The sequence below is a fragment of the Salvelinus fontinalis genome, chromosome 18, assembly GCF_029448725.1.
Source record: "Salvelinus fontinalis isolate EN_2023a chromosome 18, ASM2944872v1, whole genome shotgun sequence".
Classification (NCBI taxonomy): domain Eukaryota; kingdom Metazoa; phylum Chordata; class Actinopteri; order Salmoniformes; family Salmonidae; genus Salvelinus; species Salvelinus fontinalis.
Window position 1 is genome coordinate 40,881,653 of NC_074682.1, and position 25,723 is coordinate 40,907,375.

The following is a 25,723-nucleotide window of genomic DNA, read 5'->3' on the forward strand; positions in this document are numbered from 1 at the left end:
TGAATAGGCCCTCTGGAGAAAAGGGAGGTGCATTTTCCCTAGACTTCAACACGAAAGGTTCTTGTTCGTAATGAAGTGTTGGAGTGTAGTGTGTTGAGAGGGGTATGTTGTGGTGGGGTATTTTTGGCAGTAAAACTTAAAATAAGGAGGGGAGTGATGTCTGGTTCATTGAGTCAGTCTAGTTTCATTTTGTAGAACTAACGATGGGTGGGATTGATGAAATCTTCACACAGGATGACTTTCATCTCTCCCGCTTCTTGACATGAATGAAAAATCCGCCCAGGGCACGAGGTAAGATTGCTGCCAAGTATCTGGGTCAAAAACAGAGAGAGAGACAGAGAGAAAGAACGCAGGGACAAACAAACAAAGCGGCTTTAGAAAACATGGACCCTCTCCACGTGAATCAATATTCCATCCTTGTCCTAACTGTTGAGCAATGAGGTCAACTCAGAAAAAGAGAGAGGCAGAGAAAGTGGGTAAGAGAGAGGGAGGGGTGTCATCATTCGGGCAAAAGCTGTGTTAAATAGTGAAGTAACCTGGCTCGGAGTATCACACACTAGGGATTTGGACGGACGTTAGAGGTAAGTGTTGAACAACTGTTTATTAAGATGCATATTAAAATATGAAATGTGTTTTTTTAATGTAAGTTGTGCGTGAGTAAATTACATTATAGTTAGATAATGGGGAACATCGAGGGTGGTAAAAATGTCCTTTTCTACTTCAAAGCCATCTTTGATAAATTATTGGAACATTATCTTTGGACTATGTTCTACCCCTTTGTTCTTCTCCTCATCAAAACTCACATCCGTCTGATGAAGACAGACAACCTATTATATTCTAAAATAATATGAGACATTTATGAAAAAGAAAAGTCCAAGAAAAGTGAAGAGGCATACTATCTGCTTTAGATAGACCAGAGGTTCTCAAACATTTTACGACCGGGACCCCTTTTGTGATAGCAAATTCATCGGGGACAACCTCATAATTAGAATACAAATCGAGTGAGAAAAAAATATATATATAGCAAAAAAGAAGTTTTACTACGACTTCGGCAGTGTATGGTCAGACGAACCAAGTAAAAGGCCCTTGTATGGAACATTTAAAAGACCTGCCTCTTAGCATTGGATTTCTTTCTTTTTTCCGTTTTCAAGCAATTCCAAACATTTTGTCATGGGGCAGAGATATTTTGTTGTTGCAGCTGTATAGTTAATATCCTGCAATTCTACACATGTATCATGCAATAAGACAGAGAGAAAACATAGCAATTTTAAACATTAAATTACAGTGCATGTACGTCAAAAAATATATATGACCTTGTATTCTATTGTATTGAACTCTCTAAACTTATTCCACGGATCCCTTGGCCAAAATGAATTTAATCTTTTGTTGTTAGTAATATTCATTTAAAAAATGTACATACTGTACCTCCGTGGACTCAACTTTGAGAACCCCTGACATAGACAGCATGATGTTCAGGAAAGCACATTGTTGTATTGTTTTGAGGGACATAATGCAGCAGCAAAGAGGGCTTAGCTAGAGAGCTAGAGTTGGCAAAAAGCCAGTTGGAGTGTTTGCCCCTTCACAAGCCAAAGCGAATCGTTGGTTTCGACAAAACAAATATTGAGTTGAAGTTTATGCAAACGTGCTATTTAAAAAAACATCGATTTTGACTGACTGTTCCTCAATGTCTTCCCCAGATTTTTGTGTGTAGCTGGATTGGAATAGAACTCTCCCAGGCAAAATGATGCATCCTAAGATGAAGTGGCTGTTTCTGATCCAACTACTGCTGATTGAACAGGCTTTGTGTAGGACACCAACTCCCCCTGCTCTGAAGAACACTCCGGCCTTCAAGACCTCCGTCTTAGGGGAGGGGGACACTATCAAAAAGGGGAAGCAGTTGCTCCTTGGGTCCCAGACCCAGCTTGGTCTTCCATCAGGTGCAGCAGAGAGTGCGGCCCCTGAAGAGTGGGTGGTGCAGGATGAGGCCAGGGCACAGTCTGCTCAGCGTGTCGTCACCACGCTCAAGGCCAAGCTGCAGGGCCGAATCCTCATCCAGGCCAACACCAGCTGTGAGGAGCTGCTGTCTGCCTCCACCCTGCAGGACCCCTCCTCCGCCCTGTTGCCCCGGGAGCTCCTGGGCCTCTCCCTAGTGCCCGTGCTGGTGGTGGCAGGCTGTCCCCGGGAGGCCCAGACCCTGGTGCTCAGGCTGTACAACCTGCTGGGGGTGGAGGACACAGAGGAGCTCCTCATAGAGGTGGAGAGTCTGATGGCGAGTGGAGCACCCCATCCCAGAGCCACAACACCCCCTACCTCACATGTGGGGAAGGTCCAAGCAGAGCGCCACCTCCAGGCAGTTATGTTCAACATCCAGCAGCTGGCCAGGGCTGGGGAGGGCCGTAGGGGGCAGGGGGCCTCTGGAAAGGGGAAGCAGGAGCAGTGTCAGGGCTGGACCAGGGTGAATGGGACCCTGCTGTTAGGGGATGCGATGGAGGGAGCCACAGGGGGGCTGGAGGAGGCGATAAGGGCCTGTGAGAGCCTGGGGTCCCAGTGTGCGGGTGTGTCCCATAACAGAGGGCAGTACCAGGCAGTTCTGAAGCCAGGCAGCCGGGTGGTGCCTTCTGAGGACACTGACTCAGAATGCTGGATTCGTCAGTGCCAGGTGCAGGAGGAGAAGTCACCTGTGGCCTCAGGGCGGCGGGCGCGGCGCAGCCCCCAGCGGAATTGCGTCAACAAGAAGGAGGAGCGGGTGTACAACGTGGTGGAGTGGATCCCTGTCGTCAGCACCCTTTACAACCTGGGCACGGCCGTCTACTACACCTCTGTCAACTGCTCCGAGACGGCCAAGGAGAGAGCCATCCTCAGCGCCGTCGACCTGGGCACAGACGCCCTCATGGCCGTCACTGGGGGAACGGTGGGTGTAGCGGGCTACGTTGCCGGGGCAGGCGTGAAGACGGGGGTGAAGGCTGGGATCAAGTACCTGCTGTCCTCCATGAAGCAGCAGGAGGACCTAATAGTTAATGAGTACAGTTGGGAGGAGGGAGTCATTACCATACAGTAAACAGCCAGTAGCCTGGTAGGTAGTCAGATATGATTTTGCTTCAGTCAATGGCATCATAAAGAGATGTGGCGACCAGGAAGTGGTCTCAGGGAACCCCTGAGTCAACCCTCTTAGACCACCTTGACCTCTCCTCTACCCCGTCCTCTCAACCCAAACCCCTCCTCTCCTCCTTCAGTACTATTGGTCAGGTCAGACTCAATTTCCACCTCTGATACTTCAAGTGCAGGGACTATTGTAACGGTACTACTTTTCAGTTGATGTGTTGTTGTTCTGCCTCCTCTGGAAACAGATGGAGCAAAATTCATTGGCATGAAAGTGTGCAACTGCCCTTGAACAAAAATCATTGATTGATTAAATTATCATTCTAGCTAGTTGATTTTTTACGACTACTTTTGAGTGTCTTCTTTGACCAAATCCATAACTTCATCATTATATCAGGTAAGAATGAGTCATGACTGATTGAATATAAACTTTTAGCTTAGTCATTGCAAAGGAATTCACAACACTTTTCCAGGGCCTTTCAATGTGTTTTTTTCATTGCAAATTGATTGGACAAAACACAGGTAGGGGAGAGGGGGTCAGTTGAGCCATTTTTTACATTCTGCATCACTCTGTCAAGAGAAATATAGTATTCTTTCTAACAAAGATATCTAACATATATTTCAGGATGTTATGTATCCCTGGAAATAATCAGAATTCATGTAAACATGAACGTTTTTTTAAACAAAGCTTGTCCAAAAAGGGTATCTTGGCACAATTTACTCGGGTATGGGGTAATTTGAGCCACGAAAGGGAGTAAGTTAAGCCGCCTACACATTTCTGTACTGAATTAAATATTACCGCTACCTTTTTAAAAACATGTCTATCTTTATTTCCGAAACATAATTCAACACAATCACAAACGCTTTTTTTTGTCTTTTAATCATTTTAAGCATCTTTGAACACAGGCTTAACACCTAACAAAGATTTGTACTTTAAAAAAAAACACTTTTAACATAGGCCAGGCCCTGTTGTTACCTCATCTCCCAGCAATAATACCTTGCATTATGTCTGAGAAGAAAACGTGCTCAACTTGCCATTAGCTCAACCATTGGCTCAACTTACCCCAAGGCAAACATGTAGACTATAGTATATTTGCCCACACAGCTACAAGGATGCCCTTTTATGGTAAGTTTAGGACCTCATATTGAAGCTTATAAAGACCCCAACTGATGTATAGAACAATCTCAAAATTATCTACTTTGGTTTAAATACAAGCATAATGACCTCTAAAACAATAAATTCATTTGACTTGGTGAAAATCAGTTTTTTGGACCAAACTTGCTTACCTCCTTTTCCATGTGGTTTCTTCCATTACAGACTACATGAAATGATGACCTCTTCCTAAATATTGGTCAAATGATACATTTTGTGTTTCCCAACAATGCAGAGAGAAAATAGATAAATCATTTAAAAAATACACAATGGGTAATGTTAACTTGGCTATAAACATGGGGCACCAGTACCGAGTCAATGTGCAGGGGTACCAGTTAATTGAGGTAGATATGTACATATAGGTAGGGGTAAAGTAACAAGGTAACAGGATAGATAATAAACAGTAGCAGCAGCGTACGTGATGAGTCAAAAGAGGTCAATGCAGATAGTCAAGGTAGCTATTTGGTTAAATATTGAGCAGTCTTATGGCTTGGGGGTAGAAGCTGGTCAGAGTTCTGTTGGTTCCATACTTGGTGTATCGGTATCCCTTGCCGTGCAGTAGCAGAGAGAACAATCTATCACTTGGGTGGCAGGAGTCTTTGACAATGTTTAGGGCCTTTTTCTGACACTGCCTGGTATAGAGGTCCTAGATCGAAGGAAGCTTGGCCTCTATGATGTACCGGGCTGTACGCACTACTCTCTGTAGCGCCTTGTGGTCGGATACCAAGCAGTTTACATACCAAGCGATGATGCAGCCAGTCAAGATATTCTCAAAGGTGCAGCTGTAGAACTTTTTGAGGATCTGAGGGTCCATGCCAGATATTTTCAGCCTCCTGAGGGGGAAGAGGCGTTGTTGTGCCTTCTTCACGACTGTGTTGGTGTGCTTGGACCACGTTAATTCCTCAGTCATGTGGACACCGAGGAACTTGAAGCTCTCAACCCGCTCCACTACAGCCCTTTGTTCCTGTATGTCTCTCTGAATAAGACTATAATGTAATGTCAAATTATGTGACTCATTACAGCACAATGGTCAGTAAAGGCTATTATTACAGTTGTAGATTGTTATACTACCAACATGTAATAATTTCTATTTTTTATGAAAGGACCTGCATGAGAAAGCAAGCTGGCAGTCATCCACTGGAAGAAAACTTTGGCGACTACAAAGTATTTTTTTTATTGAGCAGAATTACCTCAATTAGCCACAAAATCCCTAGTTTAAAAGCAACTGTTTTTCTAGAAGCTGTGCTGCGCCATTTTCCCTATATTTTACCCCACGTGGGCCGGCGCCCTAGCAATTCAAGTACAAATGAGGTCCAGCCCCTCGCCATTTGAGTGACAGCTAGCAAGATGCATACACAGCAGAGCAAGAGAGAGTAATGACATGGTGCACATACCAAATTAAATAACATTTTAGTTGTCACATGCGCCGAATACAACTAGTGTAGACTTTACCGTGAAATGCTTGCTTACGAGCCTTTCCCAACGATGCAGGTTAAAAATAATAATAGAAATGAAATTGTAACGCAAGAGGAATAAAATACACAAGAATGGAGATATAAACAGGAAGTACCAGATCAATGTGCAGAGGTAAGAGGTATTTGAGGTAGATATGTACATGAAGGCAGGGTAAAGTGACTAGGCATAGGTGTAGATAATAATAAGAGTAAAACAAACAGAGTAGCAGCAGCAAATGATGAGTGCAAAAATGTGTGTGTGTAATATGTACGTAAGCGTGTTTGTGTTGGTATGCATGTGTGTGTGTGTGTGTGTGTGTTGTGAGTGGGTTTTGTGTGGGAGTGTCAATGTAGTGTGTGTGAGTGAGTGTGTATGTATATATATATATTTTTTTTTAAGTGGGAGAACTTGCACAATTGGTGGCTGACTAAATACTTTTTTGCCCCACTGTATATATATATATATATATATATATATATATATATATATATATATATACATACACACATATATACATACACACACATATATATATATATATATAGTCTAATAAGTGGGCATAGGGTCAGTGGAAGATAGAGTAAGTGTTTATAGTTTGGGTATACTACTGTCAACTCACCATCATTACGACCAGGGTAACGACTTTCCCGAAGCGGATCCTCTGTTTTGCCCACCACCCAGGACAATGGATCGGAACCCAGCCGGCGAACCAAAACAACGTTGCCGTAAAAGGGGCAGACGAAGCGATCTTCTGATCAGGCTCCAGAGACGGGCACATCGAGTACCGCTCCCGAGCATACTACTCGCCAATGTCCAGTCTCTTGACAACAAGGTTGATGAAATCCGAGCAAGGGTAGCATTCCAGAGAGACATAAGAGACTGTAACGTTCTTTGCTTCACGGGAAACATGGCTCACTCGAGACACGCTATCGGAGGATTCGGTACAGCCAGCTGGTTTCTTCACGCATCGCGCCGACAGAAACAAGCATCTTTCTGGTAAGAGGGGCAGGGGGGTATGCCTTATGATTAACGAGACGTGGTGTGATCATAACAACATACAGGAACTCAAGTCCTTCTGTTCACCTGACTTAGAATTTCTCACAATCAAATGTCGACCGCATTATCTACCAAGAGAATTCTCTTCGATTATAATCACAGCCGCATATATTCCCCCCGCAAGCAGACACATCGACGGCCCTGAACAAACTTTATTTGACTCTATGTAAACTGGAAACCACTTATCCTGAGGCTGCATTCATTGTAGCTGGGGATTTTAACAAGGCTAATCTGAAAACAAGTTTCCCTAAATTCTATCAGCATATCGATTGTGCTACCAGGGCTGGTAAAACCCTAGATCATTGTTGTTCTAACTTCCGCGACGCATATAAGGCCCTCCCCCACCCTCCTTTTGGAAAAGCTGACCACGACTCCATTTTGTTGCTCCCAGCCTATAGACAGAGACTAAAACAGGAAGCTCCCGCGCTCAGGTCTGTTCAACGCTGGTCCGACCAATCTGATTCCACGCTTCAAGATTGCTTCGATCACGTGGATTGGGATATGTTCCGCACTGCGTCAAACAACAACATTGACGAATACGCTGATTCGGTGAGCGAGTTTATTGGCAAGTGCATCGGCGATGTCGTACCCACAGCAACTATTAAAATATTCCCAAACCAGAAACCGTGGATTGATGGCAGCATTCGCGCGAACCACTGCTTTTAACCAGGGCAAGGTGACCGGAAACATGACCGGAAACAGCCAGGTGTCCTTTGATTAGTTCATGCGCGCGAGAGTTGTAGCTCGACATTTTCTTTCTCTGTAGTATTGAATAGTTTACCGTCCGGTTGAAATATTATTGATTATTTATGTTAAAAACAACCTGAGGATTGATTATAAAAAACGTTTGACATGTTTCTACGAACTTTACGGATACAATTTGGAATTTTCGTCTGCCCTTCATAACTTGGAACGTGGAATACTGAACATAACGCGCCAAACAAATTGAGTTTTTTTTGTATAAAAATAATCTTTATCGAACAAAAATAACATTTATTGTGTAACTGGGAGTCTCGTGAGTGTAAACATCCGAAGATCATCAAAGGTAAGCGATTCATTTTATTGCTTTTCTGACTTTCGTGACCAATCTACATTGCTGCTAGGTGTTCGTAATGTTTTGTCTAGTGATCGATAAACTCACACAAACGCTTGGATTGCTTTTGCTGTAAAGCATATTTTCTAAATCTGACACGACAGGTGGATTAATAACAAGTTAAGCTGTGTTTTGCTATATTGCACTTGTGATTTCATGAATATAAATATTTGTAGTATTTTTTTTTTTTTATTTGTCGATCTGCAATTCAGAGGTTGTTGATGAAAATGATCCCGCTAAAGGGATCGGTGCGCCAAGAGGTTTTTAACTAACCTACAGACAAGCTTCAATGCCATACAACTCTCCTTCCGTGGCCTCCAACTGCTCTTAAATGCATGCTCTTCAACCGATTGCTGCCCGCACCTGCCCGCCCGCCCAGCATCACTACTCTGGACGGTTCTGACTTAGAATATGTAAACAACTACAAATAGCTAGGTGTCTGGTTAGACTGTAAACTCTCCTTCCAGACTCACATTAAACATCTCCAATCCAAAATCAAATCTAGAATTGGCTTCCTATTTCGCAACAAAGCATCCTTCACTCATGCTGCCAAACATACTAGAGGTCGACTGATTATGATTTTTCAACGCCGATACCGATTATTGGAGGCCCAAAAAAGCCAATACCGATTAGATCGGCCGATTATTTTTTTTTAAATTTGTAATAATGACAATTACAACAATACTGAATGAACACTTATTTTAACTTAATATAATACATAAATTAATCAATTTAGCCTCAAATAAATAATGAAACATGTTAAATTTGGTTTAAATAATGCAAAAACAAAGTGTTGGAGAAGTAAAAGTGCAATATGTGCCATGTAAAAAATCTAACGTTTGAGTTCCTTGCTCAGAACATGAGAACATACGAAAGCTGGCGGTTCCTTTTAACATGAGTCATCAATATTCCCAGGTAAGAAGTTTTAGGTTGTAGTTGTTATAGGACTATTTCTCTCTATACAATTTGTATTTCATATACCTTTGACTATTGGATGTTCTTATAGGCACTTTAGTATTGCCAGTGTAACAGTATAGCTTCCGTCCCTCTCCTGGGCTCGAACCAGGAACACATCGACAACAGCCACCCTCGAAGCAGCATTACCCATGCAGAGCAAGGGGAACAACCACTCCAAGTCTCAGAGCGAGTGACGTTTGAAACGCTATTAGCGCACACCCCGCTAACTAGCTAGCCATTTCACATTGGTTACACCAGCCTAATCTCGGGCGTTGATAGGCTTGAAGCACAGCGAAGAGCTGCTGGCAAAATGCACGAAAGTGCTGTTTGAATGAATGCTTACGAGCATGCTGCTGCCTACCATCGCTCAGTCAGACTGCTCTATCAAATCATAGACTTAATTATAACATAATAACACACAGAAATACGAGCCTTAGGTCTTTAATATGGTCGAATCCGGAAACTATCATCTCGAAAACAAGACGTTTATTGTTTTAGTGAAATACGGAACCGTTCCGTATTTTATCTAACGGGTAGCATCCCTAAGTCTAAATATTCCTGTTACATTGCACAACCTTCAATGTTATGTCATAATTAGGCGGCCCAAACTGTTGCATATACACTGACTCTGCATGCAATGAACGCAAGAGAAGTAACACAATTTCACCTGGTTAATATTGCCTGCTAACCTGGATTTCTTTTAGCTAAATATGCAGGTTTAAAAATATATACTTCTGTGTATTGATTTTAAGAAATGCATTGATGTTTATGGTTAGGTACAGTCGTGCAACGATTGTGCTTTTTTCGCAAATGCGCTTTTGTTAAATCATCCCCCGTTTGGCGAAGTTGGCTGGCTTTGTTAGGAAGAAATAGTCTTCACAGTTCGCAATGAGTCATGTTAGCAGGCAATATTAACTAAATATGCAGGTTTAAAAACATATACTTGTGTGTTGATTCTAAGAAAGGCATTGATGTTTATGGTTAGGTACACATTGGAGCAACGACAGTCCTTTTTCGCGAATACGCACCGCATCGATTATATTCACCGCATCGATTATATGCAACGCAGGACATGCTAGATAAACTAGTAATATCATCAACCATGTGTAGTTAACTAGTGATTATGATTGATTGATTGATTGTTTTTTATAAGATAAGTTTAATGCTAGCTAGCAACTTACCTTGGCTTCTTACTGCATTCGCGTAACAGGAAGTCTCCTCGTGGAGTGCAATGTAATCAGGTGGTTAGAGCGTTGGACTAGTTAACTGTAAGCTTGCAAGATTGAATCCCCGAGCTGACAAGGTAAAAATCTGTCATTCTGTCCCTGAACAAGGCAGTTAACCCACCGTTCCTAGGCCGTCATTGAAAGTAAGAATGTGTTCTTAACTGACTTGCCTAGTTAAATAAAGGTTAAATAAAGGTGTAAAAAGAAGAAAAGAAAAAAGAAAGGCCAATAGGCCAAATCGGTGTCCAAAAATACCGATTTCCGTTTGTTATGAAAACTTGAAATCGGCCCTAATTAATCGGCCATTCCGATTAATAGGTCAACCTCTAAAACATACCCTCGTAAAACTGACCATTCTACCGATCCTCGACTTTGGCGATATCATTTACAAAATAGCCCCCAACACTCTACTCAACAAATTGGATGCAGTCTATCACAGTGCCACCCCTTTTGTCACCAAAGCCCCATATACTACCCACCACTGTGACCTGTACGCTCTCGTTGGCTGGTCCTCGCTTCATACTCGTCGCCAAACCCACTGGCTTCAGGTCATCTACAAGTCTCTGATAGGCAAGGCCCCGCCTTATCTCAGCTCACTGGTCACCATAGCAACACCCACCCGTAGCATGCGCTCCAGCAGGTATATCTCTCTAGTCACCCCCAAAGCCAATTTCTCATTTGGCTGCCTTTCCTTCCAGTTCTCTGCTGCAAATGACTGGAATGAATTGCAAAAATCACTGAAGCTGGAGACTCTTACATCCCTCACTAGATTTAAGCACCAGCTATCTGAGCAGCTCACAGATCACTGCACATAAACTATCTGTATATAGCCCATCCAACTACCTCATCCCCATATTGTATTTATTTATTTATCTTGCTCCTTTGCACCCCTGTATCTCTACTTGCACATTCATCTTCTGCATATCAATCACTCTAGTGTCTAATTGGTATATTGTAATTACTTCACCACCATGGCCTATTTATTTCCTTACCTCCCTGTTCTTACCTCATTTGCACACACTGTATATAGACTTTCTTCAACTGTATTATTGACTGTATGTTTTGTTTATTCCATGTGTAACTCTGTTGTACTATGTGTCGAACTGCTTTGCTTTATTCTTGGCCAGGTCGCAGTTGTAAATGAGAACTTGTTCTCAACTTGCCTACCTGACTAAATAAAGGTGAAATAAAAATAAATAAAATAAACACATACAAGCAACAAAATGTATTGGCTACATTCACTTATTTTCACAAACATGTACATGCACATACATATGTATGACAGAGAAACACACTCACGCCATTATGTGTGAGGACTTACATGCAGTGTGCACTTCTCTCTATCTCATATACCACACACACACACACACACTTGGCTTTACACTAGCTAGCCAGTCTACTTGTGCATCACTACAAACAGATAGACAAACAGATAGACAAACACGCACATGTTACACACTCACTGCCAACTAAACGTGACTAATAGTTGAATGGGAAGCACTTACCATTGGTGAGTTAATTCATTTGGTCACTTCTCTTGACCATCTCCTAGGGGGTATAAAGCAAATAGCAGCGCTTCCCTTCGTTGGACTTGCAAGTGCCACTGAAAAGGCAAGCCTTTTCAATTTCTTGCCCAGCATCACTGGCATATTCCCCTCGACCGACTGAAGCACCGTAATTGACGGATCCACCATTAACTGGTGGTCTTCCTCGGGTGCCTCCTCAAGGGGCTTGGCCTCGACTTTGGTGAGCTTGTCTGAGTTGGTGTCTGTGCTGTATGCAGAGAGGCTGATGGTGACGATGCTCTCCGGCTCAGAGTTAAAAAGTAGTCGCCAGTAAATTCACGCCACTGATCATCTGAACCAGCTCCCAGCGCAACATTACTATTTAAAAATGTAGCGATTTCCCTCTCCTAGGAATCCATTGATGCAATAGAAAGCTAAACTAGCCAGCTAGCTAAAGTGTAGGTACTAGTGACAGTGTGCCTATGTAGGATGGGTTTTGAGGTGTAGCCTACTGTTGATAAAACGTTTACTGGAGACAGGAGAACAAGAGGAGACATAGGACGAGGTGGATAATTTTATAATAAGGTTGTTTAATCACATGTAAAGATATCTTAGTAAAATCTTGCAGCAAGGCTCTTTCTGTCTGATTCGTATGGAATCGTCCGGAAAAGAGACAGTCTAAAAAGTTTGTACAGGTTATATAGACAACAAGCAAAGTAGGTTGAATCTTGTAGTCTGGCCTTCCGATTGGTCGATCTGGGTCTTGGGTAGTCCTGATCAGGCCTGGTGTCAACGTTCCATTGGTTCCTGAGATAGTTCTTTGTTTTGTGCTCCAACCTTGAGTTGTGTGTGTCTGTGGTTGTCATGGGGGAGGGGAGTTGTGTGTGTCTGTGGTTGTTGTCTTAATGAGTCCAGCATATGTCCAAGAGAGATGAGGAGTATGTGTATTTTGTATAAAAGATGGCTTATGTTGAAATGTTGTTATTACTAGTTTCCAGTATCTATTACAATTTCTTACACTACACTTTTTGATTTCCTGCGTATGATATGCTACAGTAACTTTGATTTGGCAAACAGAAAAATCATCCGATTGAATAGCCTAGTAGCTTAAATCAAAATATGTAGCCAGCTAGTTTAATTAATTTAGGATTTCGAAATAGGGGAGGGTTTTAATAGTGCAGATAAGATAGTGCCGCGAAAGCCTGATGTGATGACAAGTGTTACAAGCTGACATCTACCAAACCGATGTGAACGTGCTCCTTCTACGTTAATAAATTTTAAAACTATATTTGTTCTCTGAATTTGGCAATAATACAAACAGATTATGAAAGCGAAGACATTATTTTGTTAAAACCAGAGACCTGACCGTGTGGTGCCAGGACAACTTCTCCCTCCACGTGATCAAAACAAAGGAGATGATTGTGGACTACAGGAAAAAGAGGACCGAGCACGGCCCATTCTCATCGATGGGGCTGTAGTGGAGCAGGTTGAGAGCTTCAAGTTCCTTGGCGTCCACATCACCAACAAGCTAACATTGTCCAAGCACACCAAGACAGTCGTGAAGAGGGCACGACAAAACCTATTCCCCCTCAGGAGACTGAAAAGATTTGGCATGGGTCCTCAGATCCTCAAAAGGTTTTACAGCTGCGCCATCGGAGGCATCCTGACGGGTTGCATCACTACCTGGTTTCGCAACTGCTCGGCCTCCAACTGCAAGGCACTACAGATGGTAGTGTGTACGACCCAGTACATCACCGGAGCCAAGCTTCCTGCCATCCAGGATCTCTATACCAGGCGGCGTCAGAGGAAGGCCCTAAAAATGATCAATTACCCCGACACCGGTGCCCCCTGTATATAGCCCCGCTATTGTTATTTACTGCTGCTCTTTAATTATTTGTTATTCTTCTCTTACTTTTTTTGTTTGTTGATATTTTCTTAATGCATTGTTGGTTAAGGGCTTGTAATAAGCATTTCACTGTAAGGTCTACATCTGTTGTATTCGGGACATGTGACATACAATTTGATTTTAAATCCCCAAAAAACACTAAATCTAAATTTTGAAAAAAACATAATGTATGTGCAAATTAGCCATTGTGACTGATTTATGATAGAGTGTCACAAATATTAATACAAGCCCACAGAGAATTGTCTTGATTTTTCTTACTGTTGTTCACAGAAGGTATTTTGTGTTTTCAGTGCCTTTGTTGTGGAGACTCGGCCCTCTATGCCACAAGGTAAAGGGCCCTTAGTCCTGCGTACCAATGACCAGTTCTCTGTCAAGCGCAGGTCAGTACTTCAGACCAACTGTCCTAGTTATGACCGCTATGAAATAACTAGTCCATCCGTGAAGTAAATGTGATATCCATTTACAATTCCATGTGTGTTTCTTTCTAGATTCCTCTACACATTTCCTGAGCAGAACCGCGCCATGAAAGTGTACGTGTCCATCGACAGGTGAGATGGAACCTTTGGAAAATCAAATCAGTAGTTTTTTACATATTAGATGCCTGCCTTATGTAGTTCTTTCATAGCTTTAGTCCAGACAGATATAGATAATTTACTCATCACTTTCTGCAAAGCTAAAAAAACAAAGCAGTGATTAATAGTAATTAAGGGACCCCTAGTGGCCATTACACTGAAGTGTATGTGGATGTTTCTCTGTCTCTTTCTTTCTGATATAGGGAGGTTCCTCAGATCAAAGGGTAAGTTGTGACTCTCAGGACTTGATTTGTTCCAAATGTAAAAACATGACCGCGAATGAAGAAAATCAAATGTGTCTCAACAAATACATGGAACCACTATTTTATACATTTACTCACTCACTCCATGTTCTCTTGGCCTATAGGTACCGGAGGTTCAATGTCCCTGGGACCTACAGTAAGGCTATGAACATGGCTGAGAGTATGATTGGAGGCATGGAGGCAGACTTCAGACGTCTGGTGAGTCAGTAGGACAGACAGGCTTTTGTTGGCGGAGAGACGTTTTACACAGCGCTATGTGGAAATTTACCAAGAAAGTTTAAGCAGTTGACTTGCTTCAAGGTATAGTCAGCGACGCACAAGGTAAACCGCAATATTGCGTCAATTTCCACAACTAAGAATGTTGAAGCGCGAGGCTAAACTTCTCCAGTGTTTCCGGTCCAGCTATCATTTTGTAGCTATTGAAGCGCACCCATGCACATTCTCAGATACTCTGTCAGTGTATCCTAGTGCATCACAGTTTTCTGTAACATCTGCAGTGCCGCTTGTGGCAACGGCATATCGCTGCGTCTCAGTTTAAAAGGGTTTGATGGATCGATTTTGACACCAATTAGCTGATGTTTTATGCAATTTTGTCATCACAATTGCTTATATCTACGGCCTCCCGAGTGGGGCAGTGGTCTAAGGCACTGCATCACAGTTGCTAGACGTGCCACTAGAGATCCTGGTTCGAATCCAGGCTCTGTCGCGACCAGGAGACCCATGGGGTGACGCACAATTGGCCCAGCGTCGTCCGGGTTAGGGGAGGGTTTGGCCGGCAGGGATGTCCTTGTCCCATCGCGCTCTAGCAACTCCGGTAAGCTCCTTCCCAAGTCAAGTGCTGTTTCTTATCTCTTGCACAAATCGCCTACAGCTGTGTCTGTCCAAAGCTCACTGGTGCTGGAAACTCTGAGGGCTCAGAATACTTTATACAATGTTGCAAGTGTGCTAGTACAAGCTTAGCGCCAGATCCAAGTTAATAGTTGATACAATGTTTCAAGTTCATGGCAGACAGGCCATGTCTACCCAATGTGATTTATAGGATATTTATTTTTATCCGGTTATTTTATACCTGCAGGCTGCAACATTTTCCTTTGTTAGCTTTATGTTTGCTATTTTTACATAGTTGGTAATGGCAATAGAAGTCCTTTTTTAGGTTTGTATCATTTTCATTTAGATTCGGATAGGATGTTGTTTAACCACATGACGCGGATTTTGAGATATGAAGACGTCAATATAAATGAAACTGTTTCACGAAAATGTGCATATGAAAACCATAACTGGCACGCAGATCGGTAGAAATTGTAAGATAAATTGGCATTCAACGTGAGAAAGGTTGCCGACTCCTTGTGTAGCCTATTACCAGCAACTTCGGGAGTGTAATGGCAGAATCTGCGAAAACCAGCAGGAGCGGGACGAGAAGAGTTGGGTCAGGTTAAGGTTTTTTTCTTCTGGTTATCAAGATCTCTGGAGCCCTCTTGAAGCATTTCTCTTATTTAATCAAACCGTAAGCTTAAAGCATCAGACAAGCTCAATGCATATAGTTGATTTCATTAAGACACATGGGGTGTGTCTATATATGGAAAAATACACGTTTAATTTTTTTCCGTTTTGGTCAACTGTAAATGCTGTTATTGTGAAGTGGAAACGTCTAGGAACAACAACGGATCAGCCGCGAAGTGGTAGCCAGTACAATCTCAAAAAATAGTTTGTCCTCGGTTGCAAAACTCACTAAACTCACTGAGTTCCTAACTGCCACTGGAAGCAACATTGGCACGATAACTGTTAGTTGGGAGCATCGTGAAATGGGTTTCCATGGCCGAGCAGCAGCACACAAGCCTAACAACACCATGCACAATGCCAAACGTTGGCTGGACTGGTGTACATTTCACCACCATTGGACTCTGGAGCAGTGGAAAGGCGTTCTCTGGAGTGATGAATCACGCTTCACCATCTGGCAGTTCGACGGACGAATCTGTGTTTTGCGGATGCCAGGAGAAAGTTTGGTGGAGGAGGAATGGTCTGGGGCTGTCTTTCATGGTTCGGGTTAGCCCCCTTCGCTCCAGTGAAGGGAAATCTTAACGCTACAGCATACAATGACATTCTAGACGATTCTGTGCTCCTAACTTTGTGCAATATTTTGGGGAAGGCCCTTTTCTGCTGCAGCATGACAATGCCCCCGGGCACGAAGCGATGTCTTCGCTTGTTTGTTGAGATCAGTGTGGAAGAACTTGACTGGCCTGCACAGAGCCTTGACCTCAACCCCATTGAACACCTTTGGAATGAATTGGAACTCCAACTGCGAGTCAGTCAAGTACCTGCAGCAATGTTAACGTATAGTATAGTGGAAAGCCTTCCCAGAATACTGGAGGCTGTTAAAGCAGCAAAGGGGACCAACTCCATATGAATGCCAGTGATTTTTCAAATGAGATGTTCACATACTGTCACTCCCTGGCCTTAGTATTATTTGTTTTATTTATTATTTTAGTTAGATCAGGGTGTGACATGGGGTATGTGTGTATTTTGGGGTATTATATGGTAGAGGGGGTGTTGGTTGTAGTTTATGGTTTTGTGTTGAGTGTATGTGTCTAGCTGTGTCTATGTTGGGTGTAGTTGTCTAGGAAAGTCTATGGTGGCCGGAATGGGTTCTCAATTAGAGACAGCTGATGTCGGTTGTCTCTAATTGGGAGCCATATTTAAGGCTGCCATAGGCTTTAGCTGTTTGTGGGTCATTGTAGATGTTTATGTCGAACGTAAGTAGTTTGTGTGTGCACTTGCGTTTTAGGTTTCACGATCGTTTGTTGTTTTTGTTAGTGTGTATAAGTGTTACGTGTTCATCTTCGTCGTTATAATTAAAGAAGATGTATTCAAGTCATGTTGCGCCTTGGTCATCTCTTTCACGTCAACACGATCGTGACAGAATGACCCACCAAATCCGGATCAAGCAACATGACCAGCGGCAACAGGATCAAGGCATTAAGGATTCATGGACATGGGAGGAGATTTTAGATGGTAAGGGACCTTGGGCGCAACCGGGAGAATATCGCCTCCCTCGTGAAGAGCTGGAGGCAGCGAAAGCCGAGAGGAGGCGATATGAGGAGGCAGCACGGAGGCAAGGCTGGAGACCCGCGAGTACTACCCAAAAATTTCTTGGGGGGGGGGCTAAGAGGTAGTGGGCCGAGGGCAGGTAGGAGACCTGCGCCCACTTCCCAGGCTAACCGTGGAGAGCGGGAGTACGGGCGGACACCGTGTTACGCAGTAGAGCGCATGGTGTCTCCTGTACGTGTTCATAGCCCGGTGCGGGTTATTCCACCTTCCCGCACTGGTAGGGCTAGATTGGGCATTGAGCCAGGTGCCATGATACCGGCTCAACGCGTCTGGTCTCCAGTGCGTCTCCTCGGGCCGGTATACATGGCACCAGCCTTACGCATGGTGTCCCCGGTTCGCCTACATAGCCCGGTGCGGGTTATTCCACCTTCCCACACTGGTCGGGCGACGGGGAGCATTCAACCAGGTAAGGTTGGGCAGGCTCGGTGTTCAAGGGAACCAGTACGCCTGCACGGTCCGGTATTTCCGGCGCCACCTCCCCGCCCCAGTTCAGTTCCACCAGTGCCTACACCACGTAACAGGCTTCCAGTGTGTCTCCAGAGCCCTGTTCCTCCTCCACGCACTCGTCCTATGGTGCGTGTCTCCAGCCCGGCACCACCAATTCCGGCACCACGCACTAAGCCTCCTGTGCGTCTCCAGAGTCCTGTGCATCCTGTTGCTGCTCCCCGCACTAGCCCTGAGATGCGTGTCCCCAGTCCGGTACCACCAGTTCCGGCCCCACGCACTAGGCCTAATGTGCGTCCCCAGGGTCCAGTATGCCCTGTTCCTTTTCCCCGCATTAGCCTGAAAGTGCGTGCCTTTAGCCCGGTGCCTCCAGTTCCGGCACCACGCACCAGGCCTACAGTGCGCCTCATCCGGCCAGAGCCATCCGTCTCCCCAGCGCCGTCTGAGCCATCCGTCTCCCCAGCGCCGTCTGAGCCATCCGTCTCCCCAGCGCCGTCTGAGCCATCCGTCTCCCCAGCGCCGTCTGAGCCATCCGTCTCCCCAGCGCCGTCTGAGCCATCCGTCTCCCCAGCGCCGTCTGAGCTATCCGTCTCCCCAGTGCCGTCTGAGCCATCCGTCTCCCCAGTGCCGTCTGAGCCATCCGTCTGCCCAGTGCCGTCTGAGCCATCCGTCTGTCCAGAGCCATTAGAGCCGCCCGTCTGTCCCGAGCCGTCAGAGCCATTAGTCAGTCAGGAGCCGCTAGAGCCATTCGTCAGTCAGGATCTGCCAGAGCCGCCAACCAGACAGGATCTGCCAGAGCCGCCAACCAGACAGGATCTGCCAGAGCCGCCAACCAGACAGGATCTGCCAGAGCCGCCAACCAGACAGGATCTGCCAGAGCCGCCAACCAGACAGGATCTGCCAGAGCCGTCAGCCAGCCATGAGCGTCCAAATCTGTCAGCCAGCCATGAGCGTCCAGATCCGTCTGCCAGCCATGAGAAGCCGGATCCGTCAGCTAGCCATGAGCAGCCAGATCTGTCAGCCAGCCATGAGTTGTCCAACCAGGATCCGCCGGAGCCGTCATCCAGCCAGGATCTGCCCATTATCCTGGTGCTGCCCCTTATCCTGGTGCTGCCCCTTATCCTGGTGCTGCCCCTTATCCTGGTGCTGCCCCTTATCCTGGTGCTGCCCCTTATCCTGGTGCTGCCCCTTATCCCGGTGCTGCCCCTTATGACTATGGTGGGGTGGGGACCACGACCAGTGCCGGAGCCGCCGCCGTGGAAGGAAGCCCACCCAGACCCTCCCCTAGACTATGTGCTGGTGCGTCCGGAGTTCGCACCTTAAGGGGGGGGGTTATGTCACGCCCTGGCCTTAGTATTATTTGTTTTATTTATTATTTTAGTTAGGTCAGGGTGTGACATGGGGTATGTGTGTATTTTGGGGTATTATATGGTAGAGGGGGTGTTGGTTGTAGTTTATGGTTTTGTGTTGAGTGTATGTGTCTAGCTGTGTCTATGTTGGGTGTAGTTGTCTAGGAAAGTCTATGGTGGCCGGAATGGGTTCTCAATTAGAGACAGCTGATTTCGGTTGTCTCTAATTGGGAGCCATATTTAAGGCTGCCATAGGCTTTAGCTGTTTGTGGGTCATTGTAGATGTTTATGTCGAACGTAAGTAGTTTGTGTGTGCACTTGCGTTTTAGGTTTCACGATCGTTTGTTGTTTTTGTTAGTGTGTATAAGTGTTACGTGTTCATCTTCGTCGTTATAATTAAAGAAGATGTATTCAAGTCATGTTGCGCCTTGGTCCTCTCTTTCACGTCAACACGATCGTGACACATACTTTTGGTGATGTGTATATCTTCTAGAGGGTTCCCCTTCCAGCACCCCTCATACTTTGTCATGGGGTGCAAAGAACATTTTAAAGAATGTTCTTGCAATTCTATACATTTTTGCCATGTCTGTGTATTAATTTGATATTTGAGTGACAAAAAATTACCCAAAGCTCATCACTAAGCTAAGGACCCTGGGACTAAACACCCTCTGCAACTGGATCCTGGACTTCCTGACAGGCCGCCCCCAGGTGGTAAGGGTAGGTAACAACACCTCCGTTACGCTGACCTCAACACTGGGGCCCCTCAGGGGTGTGTACTTAGTCCCCTCCTGTACTGCGTGGCCAAACACGACTCCAACACCATCACTAAGTTTGCTGATGACACAACAGTTTTAGGCCTGATCACCGACAATGACGAGACAACCTATAGCCAGGACAACAACCTCTCCCTCAATGTGAGCAAGACAGAGGAGCTGATCGTGTACTACAGGAAAAGGATGGCCGAACAGACCCCCATTAACATCAACGGGGCTGTAGTGGAGCGGGTCGAGAGTTTGAAGTTCCTTGGTGTCCACATCAACTAACTAACATGGTCCAAACACACCAAGACAGTCGTGAAGATGGCACGACAACACCTTTTCCACCTCAGGAGACTGAAAAGAGGAAAGCCCCAAAAATTGTCAGACTCCAGTCACCCAAGTCATAAACTGTTTTCTCTGCTACCGCACGGCAAGCGGTACCGGAGCGCCAAGGAACTGAAGCCCATTCTCCAGGAGTTCCTCAACGACCCCAATGTGTTAGACAGCGTTGACATACTGTAGGATAACACGGCCTTCCCGAGGTGGTTCTACCCGGACTCCCCTTCACTGCAGCCCTGTGAATAACCACTCAAACAGTATTCACCACAATACACCATGTCTAACCAAACGATATTACACTTACTACTGTGGAATCACTTACTACTGTGGAATCACTTACCCATAACAACTGAGAAGACATCCCCCATCCATGTTTAATCTAACTATATTACCCATACACTATTTTAGTAGTACAATCTTCATCAGCTTTGGGCATGCTCATTTGACTATAACCTCGTTACATGGTGCATTCTATATACTGTAGGCTACTACTCTGCTTCAATATAAATGCTGCCTGGTCATTATGTTGTGACCATCGGGTGCAGCATAATAAACTTTTGTATGAAGAAATATCTCGCTCTTGCGAAGGAATGTAGATTTTTTGATGACTTTGCGCTATGGGACTTGACTGTGTTCTGACAAGACAAAATATGTGAATCAGATTTAGATTTTTGTATAATATAACAATGCCTTCATACACATGGAGCCTTCATAGAAAAAATTAAAAGCTTGGTGTTTGAAAAGGTATTGATCCTTTTGCACTTCTTGTCTTGTATAGCATTTCTGATTACCACTTACCTAATGATTATGATTAACTTATCCCTCTATGTATTAATCCACTGTGGGTGAACAGTGTTTTATGGCACAGCGTAGGCTGACGACAGTGTGATCATTAATGACTGAATTGGTGTATATACCACTATTCACAGGTCAGGGAATTATCTGTCAGTGAAACGTCACCACAGGCAGCCTGTTGTGATTGTTTTATGTTGTACTAGCAGCAGCAGGGATGCTGGAAACTTTGCTCTGTTTGTCCAGTACTCCTCAATACAGCAAGGATAGATGTGCGTTACAGATTACATTCCCAGTACATGGGATAATTTCTTTGTTTATTTTACGGCGCACTGTAGCTTGAATAATGGCAGTAATGATAAATGGATTCAGATAAACTTAATGACCTGTGACCCAACCTGCCAATAAAATACATCTTCTGCTTCAACCCTGAAATGTGGCAATGCGTTTGATAGCAAAACCAAGGAGATTCGTCTAGTCTTCAGTTATGTCACAGTGACATCTACTGAGATAGTTACAATAAAAGTAGGCTAAGATGAGACAAGCTGTGGAAGGAGAAACTATTTGAGCTGAGTAATATACAGTATGTTGCTCTATATTAAAAGAATCTCAACATTGTAATTCCGCAATAGACTAAGGATATGACAAATCCAATCACGTATACCAATATGACTGCTATGATTACAAATATTCTCAACTATCAGGAGGTGAAGGTCAACGTAATCATGTCATGGAGGACATTAGGAGTTGCACCATTACTTTAGGACATGCGAGTTGAGAAATCTTTCAAAAGTTCTGCTTTAGGGTTGGCAGAAGATCCACATGTTGTGTAAATGAAATGTCCCATGTATAAAAGGATAATATCCTATGTTTCCAAATAATAGGTACTATGAAGTAATGAGGAGACTTAGATTTGTATTTGCTTCATTGTCCAAGTTCAGATGTATTTCAAATATCATTTATAATGTACCAAAGTTGTCAATGTTGTATTTGGTCCCATATTGTTAGCACACAATGACTACATCAAGCTTGTGACTACAAACTCGTTGGATCCATTTTCAGTTTGTTTTGGTTCTGTTTTCCCCAATAGAAACTGAATGGAGTAATTTCTAAATCAATCCTGATGCCATGATTAGGAAAAATGATGAATCAATCACCTCTCATATGGGACCAAATACTAAACTGTAGACTATTTAAATACACTAAGTGAAATGTGTCCAAATACTTGACATCTTCAAATGGGGGGACTAGATATAACGTTAAATCAGATATGTATGAAAATACCCTCAAATAAAAAGGTGACAGTCTGTGCTGTCACTTTTTATGAAACATTTGATCTCAAATCCAAAATGCTGGAGTATAGAGCCAGATTAAAACATTTATCATTACTGTCCAAATATACATGTACAGTAGGGGAGTGTGAATGAACAGACAAAGGTACAATGGCACAGACAATAAATAAACACAAGACGTAAAGGAGGCTATAGTTCTTTGCATAACTATCTCCCTGTTGGTGACTTCTGGCTTCCTGCTGGAATAAAATAGATTTCCTGATGAGTTTTGACCACATTATATGGCCACATTAAAGAGGTCAACTTTAAGCTCTGAAAGCTATTTCATGTATGTGGACAAAGGCTTAACAGTAAGTGTACATTGGTGTTTGTAACTGGAAAAACAAACGAGCATAATCTTAGCCCAAAATAAATGAGCCCTTTCCAAAAATCACAGAATAGCTTATTTTTCCCTTGCTAGATGACAATAAAAGTAATATTCAGGAAGGAGTAGAGGAAGTTATACAGGAGGAAGTAGCTCCATCAATACCAGTGTGGGCTGAGAAAAGTGAGTGATAATTACCAATGTGTGGTTGTCTTATGTACCTTAATTGAATACACTGACTAAAGTCAATCTGAATAACTGCATCTGCTAAACAACCAACATGTATAGGTCACCGTGTCCAGAGGTGTGTGAAGGGTGTGGCGGCCCTGACCAGAAGGGCCCGGTAGGCCTGTCCGAACTGGCGGTTCATGACAGCGTAGAGCACAGGGTTAATACAGCTGTTGAGCCAGGTGAGGTTGGCACAGAACATGTGCAGCACCTGAGGTGCACGGTTCTGCTTATCAGCAATGTTCAGCAGCAGGAACGGGACAAAACAGCCCACGAAACACAGGAAGACAATGAAACACATCCGGGTCACACGTCTAAACTCAACATTGTCCCCTGAAGAGGTGGTGGAGGAGGAGGGGGCAGTGATGGGGGCAGGAGTGGCTGAGCGGGGCACAGGGTTGAGGGAAGGGGGGAGCTCCTGTCCCCCTGCTAGGTGAGCTGAATGCGAAGTTAAAGCAGAGCCCCAGGTGGATTGGGAGGACTGGGCTATCCCAGGGTGCACCTTCACCTCTACACCCTTGTATTGGGCTAGTTCTGCCTGGCTGCTCAATTCACAGCTCTGGGTGGTGGCCACCCCGCTCCCGACTCCACTATCCCCCTCCGTCCCTTGTTCTGATGAGTTCGGCTTCTTTCGTGACGAGCGTCGGCTAAACCGGTAGCGGACCAGTGCCTGTGCCGCCACCCTGACTCGCCTGTAAATGAGCAGGTAGAAAATCCCCACGCAGCCCAGGCCGATAAAGAAGTAGAAGAATAGCAGCACGGTGGTGTAAGGGCGCCCCCTGGTGCGGTGGAAGCTGCAGGTGCACACCTGTGGGGCGAATACATAAACGGGCCAGAGTGGGCCGAAGCTGGCCAGGCCCAGGGCCCAGGTGGAGGGCAGGAGGATAGCCAGGCCTCGACCAGAAAACACCCGCTCAAACACATCCCGCTTCGTCACCAGCAGGTAACGGCTGGCCGCGATCAGACACAGGGTGATGATAGAGACAGAGTTGGAGAGAAAGAGGAGGAGGCCGAAGATGCTGCACCAGAGAGGTCCGCCCCTCCAGCGGAGGTGTAGGTAGGAGTCGACGGAGACGGGCTGCAGCAGGGTGCAGTACAACAGGTCCGCCAGGGCCAGGTTCACAATCAACACGTTGAAACGCGTCCGCAGCCGGGTGTCCGTGGCGAAGGCCAGAATGGTAAGCATGTTCCCCACCGTTCCAACTATGGTAACTACCGAACCCCACAGCACGCCGAAGTAGCGGTAGGCCTCCACTGAGGGGTGGTGGCAGGAGAAGGTGTCATTCTGCACGTCACCTGTGACGTTCTCCAGCATCCTGGGAAGAGAGAGGTATCAACTTTATTATTCCCCAGGCCAGGGGGAAGTTGGATTGGAAACACAATGATATAAATCATATAAAGTTGATTCAACATCAGATACGCATAACAAATATATTGCACATCACATCATTTACACATTATACACGGAGAGAGAAGAGAAATTCCAAAATGATAGGCTGTCAGTCAAATAGTGGCAGGCTGTTGATGAGTGGGGGGGAAGTCAGAGGGGTGCTGTAGGTGCAGGGTTCCTAGACCACTTCCTGCTTGTTGAAAACATGTGGTGAACCATTAATTGTTCTGTCATGTTGGGGTGTTCCACACATGTTCAATAATGTCATGTTTCAGAACCAACCTTGACTTTGTCAGTAGCTGTTCTTGCTATTTCTGCTGCTCTTTTTTCCATTCAAATAATTGATTTTGTTTGGTGTTCTGTGCATATCAGATCACAGCCTTCCCAATAAGGCATGTACTGTAGTAGATATACTGCAGCTACTTCAGCATGACTACAGAGGCAATAACGTACATTTTTTTTGACTGACTAAATTCAACACCTTTAATAATGTGTAAAAGAAACCGTACGTTATACATACAGTATCTATTTTACAAATGGATAACATTGAGGGGTCACAGATCACAGAGGGGTTACAAATTGAGGGGTCACAGAATACATGCTGTATTATAATATGACTAGGGAAATCCATTCTTTCTCCCACTAGGATTGTATAGCAGACTTGACAATATAATCCAATGCCTTTGATGGAATAACCATTCACTTTCAGTTAGTGTTCCTGGAAATGAACTTAAAACCATAATAAATACAAATGTAGATGTCCGACATTTCTGTCAGATGTCAACGGCTGTACAGTAGAGTACAGGACAGTACATTCCTTTTGATAATAGTTCTCTCTTTGGGGTGATAATTAACTCACATCACAGAAGTTGATCTGAAACACGAGAACATCAACTTCCACAGGTAGTGTTAACACAGGAATATTACTATCGAACAGAGTATCACCACAAAGAACAGAATAAATCCTGAAGTTTATTTCTCACCTCACTTCTAACGTTTCTGTCAAGGAGTCTTTGTCTCTCTGTGCATTATCTTGGTATTTGTGTTGTCCTGTGTGTCGTGGTTGTTCTGTTGTCTCAAAGTCTTTTTGCAGTTTATCTGTCACTTAACTGGTTCCTTCTCTTTTTCACTTCTATTGAGTTCCTCTAGTCTTCTCATTGGTAGACCCCTGTGACCTCATCAAATGTGATGCAATGTGTGTGTTTTCTGTTTCATGACGGATCTGTTTCTCAATTCTGGTCAATTCCGAGTTTTCACAGCACATAATGTGTTCTTTTTCTAATTTCTTCACCTACTGTCTACTGTATCCTCATTTAGTTAGAAATAGTTTTGAGTCAAAGCTCACTCTGCACTACTAGTCAGACATAAGACATCAAA

The 25,723-nt window shown here is 44.4% G+C and overlaps 3 protein-coding genes across 4 annotated transcripts in view; 2 read left to right on the forward strand and 1 right to left on the reverse strand.

Annotated features, from left to right (window-relative positions):
- The first annotated feature begins 472 nt into the window (after positions 1 to 472).
- On the forward strand, positions 473 to 3,434 carry LOC129815524 (uncharacterized). Its single transcript, XM_055869423.1, has 2 exons — positions 473 to 581; positions 1,698 to 3,434. Exon 2 carries the CDS (start codon positions 1,742 to 1,744, stop codon positions 3,056 to 3,058), a length of 1,317 nt encoding a protein of 438 aa, XP_055725398.1. The 5' UTR covers positions 473 to 581; positions 1,698 to 1,741; the 3' UTR covers positions 3,059 to 3,434.
- Positions 3,435 to 6,241: 2,807 nt separating this feature from the next.
- Positions 6,242 to 25,723, forward strand: part of LOC129815528 (uncharacterized) — a 28,626-nt gene continuing 9,144 nt past the window's right edge. For both annotated transcript variants that reach the window (XM_055869430.1, XM_055869429.1), the window contains exons 1-5: positions 6,242 to 6,703; positions 13,741 to 13,830; positions 13,939 to 13,998; positions 14,226 to 14,246; positions 14,390 to 14,483. In XM_055869430.1, coding sequence (XP_055725405.1) covers positions 6,393 to 6,703; positions 13,741 to 13,830; positions 13,939 to 13,998; positions 14,226 to 14,246; positions 14,390 to 14,483 — 576 coding nt within the window. In that variant the 5' untranslated portion in view covers positions 6,242 to 6,392. The remainder of the gene's footprint in view (positions 6,704 to 13,740; positions 13,831 to 13,938; positions 13,999 to 14,225; positions 14,247 to 14,389; positions 14,484 to 25,723) is intronic.
- On the reverse strand, positions 22,438 to 25,697 carry LOC129815527 (G-protein coupled receptor 84-like). The gene is made up of 2 exons (XM_055869428.1): positions 25,330 to 25,697; positions 22,438 to 24,272 (listed from the first exon to the last, which is right to left on the reverse strand). Exon 2 carries the CDS (start codon positions 24,269 to 24,271, stop codon positions 23,018 to 23,020), a length of 1,254 nt encoding a protein of 417 aa, XP_055725403.1. The 5' UTR covers position 24,272; positions 25,330 to 25,697; the 3' UTR covers positions 22,438 to 23,017.